General features: G+C 40.7%; 1 protein-coding gene across 1 annotated transcript in view; it reads right to left on the reverse strand.

Annotated features, from left to right (window-relative positions):
- FBXO32 (F-box protein 32) overlaps nt 1-14,065 on the reverse strand; it is a 32,224-nt gene that overhangs the window by 13,766 nt on the left and 4,393 nt on the right. The window contains exons 2-4 of the mRNA XM_081952825.1: nt 6,425-6,537; nt 5,855-5,904; nt 4,263-4,355 (exon numbers count right to left, since the gene is read on the reverse strand). Of these exons, the coding sequence (XP_081808951.1) occupies nt 4,263-4,355; nt 5,855-5,904; nt 6,425-6,537 (256 nt within the window). The remainder of the gene's footprint in view (nt 1-4,262; nt 4,356-5,854; nt 5,905-6,424; nt 6,538-14,065) is intronic.

Consider the following 14,065-nt stretch of genomic DNA (forward strand, 5'->3'; position numbering starts at 1 on the left):
AAAAATAAAATCAAATGCTCGCACTCACAACTGTGTGCTTTCGAAGCCCCACAGGAAACCACAGTCCTGACCAAGAATGCTTTCTCATATGCATTTCTACTCCTTTGAATCTAAACTGGGCATGGTCTAAGACAAGAGCATGCACAACTCAAGAACATATGTTGAGTGCCATGCTCCAGTAAAGGTGGATGAAAGCCCCATTTTGGGTGAAGGCTGAACATACATGTTAAAAGGACAAAATAGCTGCCATATGTCCCTGTCTTAGATATGGTGGTTTAAATGCTCTGTAAGTTATTTTGAGCCATTTCAGGCAGAAAGAGTCATTTTACGAACACTCAGAATCAGAATAGAGCTGAAAGGGACCTTGGAGGTCTTGTAGTCCAGCCCCCTGCTCAAGCAGGAGACCCTACCATTTCAGGCAAGTGGCTGTCCAGTCTCTTCTCACTCACCAAAAGGCAAACTAGAAAATATCCTCTCCTCCTCATTATGACCCTGGAGTGTACACTTTGTGATATCCCCAAAATGATGAATTATGCAATTGCATTTTCACTTGCAGTTCACTTGCAAACTGTGATGACTTCCTCAAGTAAATGATGCCACTGCATTACTGCATCATAACATCTTAAAATCATGAGATTTTATGCAAGGTTGTAAATTGCAGAATCTGGATGACCTTGTCATGCTACATGTCATCATTTACCCCAGTGGTGAAATTCAAATTTTTTTTACTACCAGTTCTGTGGGTGTGGCTTGGTGGGCGTGGCAGGGGAAGGATACTGCAAAATCTCCATTCCCTCTCCACTCCTGGGGGAAGGATATTGCAAAATCTCATTCCCACCCCACTCTGGGGCCAAACAGAGGTGGTGTTTGCTGGTTCTCCAAACTACTCAAAATTTCTGCTACTGGTTCTCCAGAACCTGTCAGAACCTGCTGAATTTCACCCCAGATTTACCCCCATATGTCCTCCTTCCATGGATTTCATGTATTTGTTTTCTAGTGATGTTTTTTGGGCGGCCAATCTATCTTAATAGCCAGGTACCTATAGCAGTCTCTCTTCTAATCTTGCAGCCATCCTGAGGTCACCTTGTCATCTATCATTCCAAAAAAAGATCTACCACAAATTAGCATATTGAAAATGGAACAAAGCTTTGGATTTACTCTGCCATTCCATCTTGGCTGCATGAAGCAATTTGGAAGTGCTTGTTTCAAGTTGTATTAATTACAGCATGAGGTGCTTTTCAAACTAGGCAAGTATCAGGCACAAAAGCTCAGGACCACACATGAAGTTCCAGTTAAACTGATTGATTACTAAAGCTGCTTATGCACAAGAATCTACTCAAGTGAAAGATAAGGATCAACAGAATTAAAGACAGTTTGGACTTAATCCGTTTGTGACTACGTAGAGATTCTAGGCTGATTGCACATTTGACTCCACCTCCAGGTCCTGCCACTCCTTCTCCTACACAATATAGTAAAATTTGACAAAACCTGTACCAATTGGTCCCTCCTCCCACAAATAGTTGCAGTAACCAATTGTGATTTCAAAAGCTGCCACTAAATTTTAAAAGCAGGTTGTGGCCAATCCTCTAATGTTTATGCTCTTCCTTTTTTCTTCCTACCAATTCTACTTAAACAAAAGTAGTAAATCAGGTTTTTTTTTAAAAAAAATGTGTAGCTCTTCCTAATTGATGTGTCTGAAAATTTAAAATTCAGTATCATGTGCCAGAATACATCCTGCCAGTTCTCCAGGAAATGACTTCAATAAAGGACAACTGCATTTTCTGCCCTTGGCTGTTCTTGTGCAACGAGCAATGAACTCAGATTTATTTAAATTCAAGAAGAACGTCCTTTTCCACACAGACGTACATTTTATACGTCTAGCTTGAATGTTTCCTAAATTAAAATTCGGAGCTTTTGTTGCAGACTGTCAGCCAGGGTTTCTAGCAATAGGTTGGTGGGCACAACTGCACAATGAATTCAATAACCCATCGTTAAAACAAACCCTGGCCTAGAACAGTTACAGAATCATCCCGAGACGAAGGTGCCAGTCTGCCTGTTCTTTCAACCAGTTTATAATCTACGTGCTAGGAATGAGTTTATTTAATTGCTTGGTGTACTGTTCAGAGAGAAGTCACCGTCACAAGAGTCCTGGATTGTTTTTGACTGATAAAATGAAAAGCAACTGAGTCTTTGTTTGGCATTCTTGATCTAACAACATATAATTGACTCCTGAACTATGACCCAAAGGCTGTATATCATCTCTTTGTTTGTCTGCAGTGAAGCACTTGACTTGACTGGTTCTGGCAATCTGCCAGCCACAACTTTCTCCTAGAAGTGAAAAGCTAAAGCAGTCGACAACAATGACTAAGCAGGATGACAGTTATGTGTAAACAGCTTTGACCTGCCAGCTGGCGTTCCTACAACATTCAATTCAGGGAGGTGGGGGGGATGGAAAAATGGGAGCGCATAACAAGACGAGGCCAGAACTAAAATTGAGACTCAAGCCAAAGAGGGCAAACAGGTGCTGGATGGATTTAGGACCAGGAACTATTCTGGAACAGAGACTTATTGGAACCATAGCAAATGATGATATAGACTTCTGGGATTCGATAAACCATATTACCAAACCCAGATGCTCTTGAGCTTTCAATCTTAAACAGAAGTTATCAGTAGCTTTTGAAATGTCTTTCTATAAAAGGTTTAAATTAGCCTTTGCTAGTCTCCAAATTTGCTTTCCAAATCTAATGGGATTTCCACACCCCCCGAATTCTCTTCCAGGATGGAAGTTATAATCCCAACCAATCCAGGAGGTTGGGCTGGATATTTTTGGTTCTTAAAAATAAAGTCTCCCACTAATTCTCTTGGGTTTTAAATTGATCACTGAAGCGCCAAAGAATTGAGGCCTTTGAACTATGGTGCTGGAGAAGACTGACTGCTCTTTAGAGGCCAGATCCTGAAGTGGAAACTCAAGCACTTTGGCCACCTAATGAGAAGGACGGACTCACTGGAGAAGAGCCTAATGCTGGGAAAGAATGAGGGCAAAAGAAGAAGTGGACAGCAGAGAATGAGGTGGCTGGATGGAATCACCAAAGCAATAGGCGTGAGCTTAAATGAACTCCAGAGGATGGTAGAGGACAGAAAGGCCTGGAGGAACGTTGTCTATGGGGTCGCGATCGGTCAGACATGACTTCGCAACTAACAACAACTCCACAATGCTTGCAATTAAGCCTTCACACATGCAAACAATTCCTTCAAGCCTACTTCTTACCCGTTTCATGTCTAACTTCATCCTACATGTTGACTTAATGAATCAATGATTTAAAGCCAGACAAAATATGGTGCTGAGCCACAGATTAAGCAACCAAGCAAACTTCTTACTCTGTGTGAATGCAGCCATAAAATCTGTAATTGACCTGCTAAAGCAAGCCATGTGATCTCACCCAGGGACAAGTCCATCTCTACTGGCAGGGACAGTTGTTGCAAACAACTATCTCAGGTCATAAAATAAATGGAAATTAGATAGATGGATGGGTGTATGGATGGATGGACGGACTGGTGGATGGATGGATGGACAGACAGACAGAGACTGAGAAAGACAGAGGGAAAGATGACACTTGTATCAGATCTGCATCAGGGGTGGGTTCCTGCCAGTTCTAACCTCTTCTATAGAAGAGCTTCCACAAATCTACAGTGCCGTTTAGAACCAGTACCAGCTCCCTCCCCCCGCCCATCCGCACATCATCAAGATGAAGAGCGAGATGAGGAATTCTGGGAGTTGAAGTCCACAAGTCTTAAAGCTGTCAAGTGTGAACACCCCTGGGGTTTTTTTTTCTAAAGGGTTAGGGGTGCAAGGATCTTGTAACTTGACAGCTTTAAGACTTCCACACTTCAATGCCAGAGTTTCTGAGCCAACATTTTGGTTGCTAAGCAAGAGCGTGGTTAAGTGAGTTTCACCACATTTTACAAGTTGGCCACGCCCACCCAGTCACATGGCTGGCAAGCCACTCCCACCCGGTCACATGGCCAGCAAACCACTCCCACAAAGCAGGCCACACCTACAGAAGAGGTTCTAAAAAAAATTGAAACCCACCACTGATCTGCATACACACTTTATGACTACCCCATCTTAAAAACTATAGTTTACTGATTCTTTATCAGTGTATTTAATTTAATTTTACTCTAATCTGTGGATCTTCTGGGGACAAAAACCACCATATCTGAATGAACTGCTTCAATGGAGTAAACCAACCCTTGACACTCACCCGTACGACATAGTTGAACCTTCTGGAATCCAGAATAGCATTAGAGAAATCCAGTCTATTGAAAGCTTCTCCCAGGGTGCAGTAGCCATGGCGCTAAAGGAGAGAATGAAATACATGAGTGATTTCTTTCTATTCTGATTAGAACCAGAAGGGTTGACGGTCTGGAATTAAATCTGTAGAACAACTGAGTGTGGTTGACTTCAAGGCTCAGAAATAATCAGGATCTCTGCTTTCATTAAAGCTAACACTAAGAGGGTTTTTTTCCAATGCAGCAATCATAGGGGAAGAATCTACCTTTCTACTGGAGATTTCTTGGCCTGGATCTGCTGATCACCAACCTGCATAGACAGCATTCCTTTCTTTGTGGGGCTTAGAACTGTCATGCTGCAGAAATAATGCTTTTATTTTATATTACATAGGCAAATGCCCATAAAAGGAATCAGGAGGGGAAGTCCAAATTAAGCAAATGGACAAGACGAAGTTTGTCCATGTTCTTGGGCTCACGGGAGATCACTTTTAAAACTGTGCTTATGATATATGTTTCCCATCTCAGCACCAATGGGAAATATGCCATCAATTTTGAATAATCATGATCCGGAGAGCTTTTAAGATCACCAAAGGTTATTCTTCCAAGCCCTTAGATGAAGTAGGCCTGCTCTTTCTCAGTTCTAATTTGAACGAGTACATTCTGAAGCAATGTTTCTAAATTCTCAGCAACTTTAAGTTGTGGGACTTCAACTCCCAGAATTCCCTAGGCAGTATGAGAATTGTGGGAGTGTCAGTGTTGATTGGGCCATGTGACTGATGGTTTAATGTCAGGGTTCCAAGTAATAGATCCATTGCACGCAAAAACTCTTGAGGCAGGTGGATTCCTCCAAGAATAGCTTTATTGGAAATATCATTGGCACAGATCTGGTGAAAACCAACTCTTGAGGGGCTCCTTGGTTTTCACCTAGTTAAAAGTAAAAGTTTTTCCCTCAACCCCAAACAATCAGTCACGAGGCCCAATCAAGGCAGCATCCACTGGTCTGGTGACATCACTCCTCATTCCTCCCGCTAGATGTGAAAACGTCCTTGGTTCTCAAGAGAAAGTATTTTGCTTTGACTACACGACTCCAGCTGTCTCTAATCCCCTCCCCTCCCTATCCCTCAGCTCCAGTGTGGCAGCACTGAAGCTCCAAGATGGCTCCAGCCAGATCAACTTCAGGGTTGACAGGGAGTTGACGTCCTTGCAGCTTAAAGTTGCTGGAGATGGGAAACATTGGTCTAAAAAGAGGAATGTCAAACCTTGGCAACTTTAAGATCTGTGGACTTCCACTCCCAGAATTCCTCAGTCAGCCATGCTGGTGAGAGAATTCTGGGAGTGGAAATCCACAATCCCTAAAGTTGACATGGTTGGACTCTCCTAATCTAAAACATTTTTATTAAATGCAAAGTGCAACCAATCAAAAATCAGCACTTTTAGTAAACTATACCCATACCACCATCACCTGTCAAAGGCATGTAGTCCATATTATCAACTGCATTAGATGGAGAAATGGGAAAATTTCAAGCAAAATGATTATATGTTTAAAATAATAATGGGTACTCACTTCTTTGGTGCTTCCCTTGTGTACATAGATCCATTTTTCTTGGTGAAAATCTGTTCAAAGAAAAATACATTCTGTTTAAACTCATACAGGCATTAATACTTCGTACTCAGAAATTATGTTAGCCCTTCGGTTCCCCCATCTGGATTTTTATAACACCGTCCTTCCCCCCAGCAATGGATACCCCCGTTTTTAAGAAACAAAAACAGGGGTATAAAAACTCCAGTTCAAACATTCAGAGCTGTGAAAAGTTGAGATCAGTTCACTGGTGGGAAAGAAAGGGGACATCTCTGCCAAATACAAATGACGATAAATGTCAGTGGAAAGGCATTGCACACAGAGCAAAGTTTCAAATCCAAGTCATCCATCTTCATATTGCAATGACTCCAAGTTATCTGGTTAAGGTCAAAATCCGAGTGCAAAATCTCTCCAGAAACCTCTGGAAGAGTTGCAAAAACCATTTCAGGGTGTGAGAAATATGTGGTTTCCCCGCCCCCCCTCAGTTCTCCCTCCAATTGAAGCTGTCTCTTGTTAGTTTGATATTCTAATGCATTTCTACAGGTCGTGTCTTACACTGAATCCTGGTCTTATTGTTCAGCTGGTCCTTCTTTCGTTTCTTTGCAGCCACATCGCAGTTCAGGTTGTGGAAGATGTTCTCCTTGTTGAATTCCTCTTTCCAGCAGTAACTGGAAATGACACAAGAAAAGGGGAAAAGATCTTGAATCTCTTATACATTTGTCTTCATGAAGACTCCTCCACCCCTTCCTAAAAAGGAGTTGGAGTGGAAACATAAAGAATTATGTTGGCGTATGTCCCAAAACTGCACTGGATGGCAGCCTCTTCTAAAAGACCAGAGGGAATTCTTTTTCTTAGAAATAGTTGCTCACCCACAAGAAGGCTACTTGGGAACCATTAATAATCATGAACAGAGTCAGAAAACAGTGGTGGGGTGGATGATGGAAGCCTTGCAGAATTGCCTTACTCTTCAAATGGACATCTTGGCCACAGCTACAAACTTTCATCAAGGATGGTTTCTTTCCTCTAAAATTTCACATGCAAGATAGTTGGAATCCCTTCTTTCTCTCTCATTCCTAAAAAGAATGCTACTGCTGACCACAACTGAAAATATTATCAAGAAATGTTGCCCGAAGTCTGCAACTGTGGTGGGACTACCGGTTCTGTGGGCTTGGCTTGGTGGGCGTGGCGTGGCTTGGTGGGCCTGGCAAGGGAAGGATACTGTAAAACCTCCATTCCCTTTCCACTCCAGGGGAAGGATACTGCAAAATCCCTATTTCCTCCCGATCAGCTGGGACCCGGGAGGCAGAGAATAGATAGGGGCGGGACCAGTCACAGATGGTATTTACTGGTTCTCCGAACTACTCAAAATTTCCGCTACTGGTTCTCCAGAACTGGTCAGAACCTGCTGAATACCACCTCTGGTCTGCAAGGACCTATCTAGGCAATCTCTAGAAGTGAAAACTGACTCAAAGGCATTCACACCTAAGATCCTACTGAAATCAAAGGCCATTTTTAAAAATTATTATTTCAATTCCTTTATTGCATGGCAGTAGTTTTGAGTGTCTTCATCAACCAGATACCCTCTAGGTGTGCGTAGGCTGAAGATAATAGGGCTTGTATTACAATACATCTGGAAGTCAAATAAAGATTGGTTCTAAGATTTATTTTAAAGAGTTGTTTACATATTTATATGCTACATTTATCTGAAATGCATTTTACAGTTTGGTTTTATCTTTATAGTCCCAGTTTATCATGCAAAGATGATTAAGAAGGATTTGTTTACACCATTCTTGCTTGTTTATGATCTCTGCTCTTTCAGGTTTTTCTTAGCATGGCTTTTATCGGTTCTATCTTCCTCTCTTTAAACAAAGGAATTTTTTCCCTCAACAATTATGTGTCGCATCTCTTCCGAAAACTCTTCTCTTCTCTTTCCTTGAAACTCTTCTTTTCAATGTGGCTTACTCTCTTAATTTTCTACAATCAAACTTTGCACATACCCTAACAGGATCTGCCACATTCTCTCTTCCCAAAGTTTGCTGCCCTTCCCTTTCTTCTCCCTACTTATAGTTTAGATAATAAATCTTTTAAAGGTGTGGAGGTTGGGTAAATTGATCCTGCATACATTGAGAATGCCACAAAAAATAGCAGAGATAGCTAAATTGACTGCTTCAATCAACAACAACAACAACAACAACAAGAAACACCAGTACTTTTGGTTCTACTTGGAAACCATTTCTGGACTTTATGCTTGAGGTGGAAAAAAAATGAAACTTTGATTTCATTTCTTTGATCTAAAAGACCCCTCCTGAGCTCTTTCCCCAGACTCCAGGACTAGCCCATGTTCCACCCCAACCTCCTCAGTGTCCAAATAACCTTTAGACACTAACCTTGGTTCAAACTACAAATGTAGACTCCAGGTCTTTAATTGATCTAATTAAATATATTGTGTGAACAGAGTTAGCAACTGGCAGAATTGAGAGTTCATGTAAGCCCCATAATCTTGCCTAGTTACACCATTCTTCTAACTTCACCACTTCAGTGGTTAAATATATGGGAAATACCCAACTACCCTGTTAGCCTATTGGGGAACAGAGGAGAATCCTTATAGAGGACCCCAGAGAGGTTCCCCATCCTTTGTCTCAATATCACAGTTCCATCGTGGCAGCCAGACCAAGGACAGCCCATGCAGTATATTCAAACTTATAAGAAATTCAAGCATTTCTTTTGCAAGTAGGTAGAAATACAAAGTCCATGTACTCTGATCCCTGGTTTTTGCATCAACACCATTCTGACAGTCCATTATTTCAAATTCCATTGCAATCAGGAAGGAAAAGAAAGTTAAAAGAATTATCTAGAGGTGTTTTTTTTAGAGACTAGCTATAAATAAGTTGAACCATAAAGCAGTTCCAGAAAATGTCTCATCTTCAGAAGGATGTTTCTTGATACAAGATCCAGCTGCCATTTTCTCAACCAAAAAAACCCCCAGATGCTTTCTGCAATCGTAACAGTCATTAAATACCATTGCACCACAAGACTCATGACCTTAGGGCAACAATCGTGCCCTTCCACTAACCACTTCTGGCTCACTTGATGTCACAACTTCCTGCTTGTGTCACATCTAAGATATATCGCTGATACCTCCAGGCACAGTTACACTCGTGTCTCATATATTTGCTAACTGCAATTCAGACTTCTTCCAAGGTCTAAAAATACTCAGTTGCAAGCAGGAGATTGCAAAGAGGATGACCGGGCAATGTGAAACTAAAGTTGTCTACACATCTAGGAAGAACGAAGATCCAGGAAGTTACATTTGATTTAGACTTCTACTTTCAACTGCCTTTCTACTCAGAAGTACAGAGCAGAGGTGGTATTCAGCAGGTTCTGACCAGTTCTGCCAAACTGGTAGCGGAAATTTTGAGCAATTCGGAGAACCGGTAAATACCACCTCTGACCCCATCTATTCTCTGCTTCCCGAGCCCCAGCTGATCAGGTGAGAATGGAGTTTTGCAGTCTGGAGTGGGGAGGGAAAGGAGATTTTACAATATCTTTCTCCTGCCATGCCCACCAAGCCCCGCACACCAAGCCATCCCCACAGAACCGGTAGTAAAAAAAAATTTGAATCCCACCACTGGTACAGAGGCAAAAATAGAAGATCTATCCAGTTCATGCAAATCATGCAAGTACAAACTGATTACTGGTAGTCCTTGACTTACGACCACAATTGAATCCCAAATTCCCATTACTAAGCAAGACAGTTATTAAGTGACTTTTGCCCCGTTTTATGATCTTTTCTGCCACAGTTCTTAAGCGGATGACTGCCCTTGCTTAAGATAACTTGCTTAACACGGTTTGCAAGTGAATCTGGCTTCCTCATTGACTTTTGCTTGTCAGAAGGTCACAAAAGGTTATCTGCATGACCCCGGGACACTGCAACCATCATAACTACATGCCAGTTGCCAAGCTTCCAAATTTGGATCAGGTGGATGCCATAATTTTAATCATAAATGTGAAAAAGTCCTTTTTTTTATTGCCACTGTAACTTTGGTCACTAAACAAACAGTTGTATGTTGAGGACTATGTGTAACCTCTGGGATTGCAGTAATCGTCACAAAATGCAGGATTGTGCACACCTATCACTCCCTGGGATGGGTTTTACAGTATTTCAGGCTAAACGAAATAAAACTATATTTCACGTCAGGCTAACTTTGCAGAAATTCTATTTATAATTTTTTAGTCCTCTGTAGCAAATGTTCTTATTTACATTGTAGCCTGTTTTATCTCTCTCGTTACAAAGCTGTTATCGTTTTTTTAAAGTGCTTCCCTAAAAGAAAACAAATAGCTGACCCATCGCTTGGGCTACACAAAGATATCGTGTTCCTGCATACATTGGTAACAAGATCCTATTCACAGGCAACTCTGTTGTTGAACCTCCTGGCCAATTTATGGATTTGTATTCAATCTCATTCATGGTTGTCTAAACTCTAAAGCGACACCAAGAATAAGAAGTGGTTTGACTTGCATGGTACAGTAAAGTTAGTCATTCGATGCTCTTCCGTTGTGTAGACAAACACATGAACAGAACACATGACTCATGTTTATATTTAACAGGAGGGAATTGGACATCATTCTTCTCAAATTCCCCCGAAAGTCTTTAGGCCGTTGCTTCATGAAAGGAAAGGGGAAGAGAATGCATGAAAAGAGATGTTTTCTAGAAAACTGAGCCTTGGTCCTTCTTACAAGTGATCCGAGATGCCAAAGACAAAGCTTGGGCCACAAATATTAACTTAAGTATTAGAGTTAATATTTGTGTTGCTATATGAAACTGTTCCACTCCAAAATCTGATTAAAACCCGGGAAAGATTCTGAGTTTCTGTATATTGAAATAGCAATATAAATTCAAAATTGAACGTATTGCACAGGAATACAGTCCGGTAACATGAGCTTTTCTCATTTTCTCTTTGCATACTAACAACAAACAATCGCAAAAAGGGAAATATGAAATGTGGTGCTTTAGCTTTAACTTCAGCAAGCAAATCTGTTTGAAATGAAGGGCCAATTTCCCAGGTTCTAGAGATGGAGACTTTTAATCTACAACATATAATCATCCTTCAGTTATAATAAATCCATTATAAATCTGTAGGTTGCCATATCCAGGTCTTCATAAGAAATGAGTTACAACCACCATTGAGCCCCAAAAAGCTGTTAAGTGAGTTGCACCCCATTTTACAACTTTTTTTTACCACAATTGTTAAGCGAATTATTGCAATTGCTAAGGGAATCATTCAGTTGTTAAGCAATTCTGGTTTTCCCCATTGAGTTGGCTTGTTGGAAGTCAGCTGGGAAAGCCACAAGTGGTGGATCACATGACCTTGGGAACAGTGCAACTGTGATAAATATATGTCAGTTGCCAGTGCCTGAATTTTGATCATGTGACTATGGGGATGCTGCAACAGTCATAAGTGTGAAAACCAGTCATGAGCAGTGGTGGGATCCAAATAATTTAACAACCAGTTCTCTTCCCTAATTATTTCTTCCATCAACCAGTTCACCAAACTGCTCAGAAACTTAACAACCGGTTCTCCCAAAGTGGTGCGAACTGGCTGAATCCCACCACTGGCTATAAGCCACCTTTTTTGGTGCCACTGTAACTTTGATTAGTCACTAAATGAATAATTATAAGTCAAGGACTACCTGCATATTATTATGCTCATTGTAATCACTTGAAAGGTAAAAGTGCATATACATAGCAGTAAATTATTGGATACTAATGATATCCCAAGGCAAAAATATTTGTCTCTCCCTTACCACCAATGTACAACTGCCAAATTCATTTCTATGAGTTTATTACACCTATGACTATCTTGATAATCACCAATCAAATTAGGTGCCTTAATTGATTTCCAGTCCTCTGCTTCAATTAACTGTTAAAGAAAGGAACCATATCATCAAATCATAAAATATTCTTTTCATGCTATTGATGTGGAGTTGGGAGTGAATTTATGTTGGCATTTTGTATACAGCCAATCCAAAAATGCGTAATTTTCAGGAAGGGCATCAACAAGTGCTTAGAGAATATAGAATATCCAGGAATATTCTGGTGTATCTACACAAATGTACTTGTCCATATAATACCTGATAGTAACTGATGACGCAGCAATGAAAAATCATTAACCGGAGCAGCTGTAACTTGAATCCAGAAAGAACAACACTGCCTAAATCATTGTTTTTCAACCTTGGTAATTTTTAAGATGTGTGGACTTAACTCCCAAAATTCCCCAGCTAACCATACTGGCTGGGGGATTCTGGAAGTTGAAGTCCACACATTTTAAAATTACCAGGGTTGAGAAACACTGGTCTAGATGTTATTTAAGGAGGCATCACACGTCCCCCCAGGAACCAACTTACTCCTTATTTTCAGCTGAAACTATATCTTTGTTTACTGGGCATGTTACCAGGACATTGAAATATCACCTGCTCAGATGATTCAACAGTACTGTATTGTTCAACATCATGTGATGGATTCTGGAACATCTTAAAAAGACCATTTTGAAATGTCACTAGCACTGATGAATTTCAGAAACTCTAGGTGAAGTCAGAAGCCATCATCACTGAGAAGGTGTTAATGAGTAGCTTCACACAGGGACTCCAATCTCCCTGTTCATCTATTGTACTCTCACCGCCTATTTTCTGAATTCCCTGAGCAAGCAAGTAATGAAAGACCACACTTAAAATACTGCATCCCGTTTTAGCCAGCATATTATAAAAAAGATGTACGGACTCTGGAAAGAGTTCAGAAAAGAGCAACCAGGATGATTAGGAGGCTAAAACCGACAGTATGTAAAATGGTTGCAGGAATTGGGTGTGTCTAATCTAGTGAAAGGAAGGACTAGGGGTGACATCATGACAGTGTTCCAATATTAAAGGAGAGGAGAGGAGAGAAGGGAAGGGAAGGGAAGACAAGAGGAGATTTTCCTAACTGTGAGAACATTTAATCAGCAGAATGGCTTGCCTCCAGAAGTTGTGGGTGCTTCATCATTGGAGGCTTTTAAGAGACGGGACAGCCATTTGTCTGGAATTGTATGCAGTCTCCTGCTTGAGTAGGGGATTGGACTACTTGACCTCCAAGGTATCTTCCAATTCTGTTATTCCGATAGGAACAATAAAGCTATTACTTATCTCTGGCCTACAAACAACTGGATTACCACTGGATGGTATTTTCCATAACTCTTCCTTTCCATGTTTGTAATTGGCTGCATTTTAACAGGCAGGCAACATCCCAATTCCTGTACATTGCCTTGCTTGACAATGATAAGTGTGCTCAAAATGGGAGGGAAAAAAACCCTTACTCAGGGCATCTTGCTCCAAAATCTCGAGCTGGAACTGTTATAGACAGATGTTTTATACTAACTGCTGAAAATCCTCAGAATTCTGTCGACTCTCCGGAGCTTATTCAGATTAGGAAGAAGGGAAAATAGGCTGCCTTGACCATATGCTCGGATTAAAATTAACCAAGTTAGTGTGCCTGCTAAAAAAGATTCTCACACGGGTTGGGGATAGAAGATCATTTCCACACAGTATTCCACGGTAGGATCGCTCATGTAAACCCAACAGTAGCTGGATTAATCACACAAAAGTGCTTTCCGTGACATCAGATCAGTTATCCATTTTTTAAAGATTTTGCAATATTTTTTTAACCAGCAGAAGCAGCAAACTGAAGGGCTTAATAAAAGTGCAAACTATTATTTGACCTCAGAATTTGACCTTCTAAGAATCAATTTCACACAGGATGAATCAGCGATATTGCATAAATTTAAAATATCTACTGGGTCTGTATTGACAACATGTTGATTTAAAGGATGAGAACTTTTATACCAATCACTGTTCTCAGGGACTGTTATACTTAGCCACAAGCCCTCGCCTCAAAAAAGTTGCAATTAATTTCGCTGTTTCATTGTTTTGGTAGCCAAACAATGTACTGTTTATAAAATTAACATCCCAAACAAAAATGTTTGGGGCTAATCCTTTTAAAGAACTTTGTCGATTCCACTAGGTAACCTAGTCTCACACAAAGTCATTGTTTTTCATTTTGTTCCGAAGAGCTCTGCATCAAAAGAGGAAAAAAAAACTCTGGGGAAACTAGTCCTCTATGAAAGCTTTGTTTTATTCTGGTTTTCATTTTATTGGACCGGACGGGGA

This window comes from Natrix helvetica, assembly GCF_964273705.1.
Source record: "Natrix helvetica genome assembly, chromosome: 4".
NCBI classification, from domain to species: domain Eukaryota; kingdom Metazoa; phylum Chordata; class Lepidosauria; order Squamata; family Natricidae; genus Natrix; species Natrix helvetica.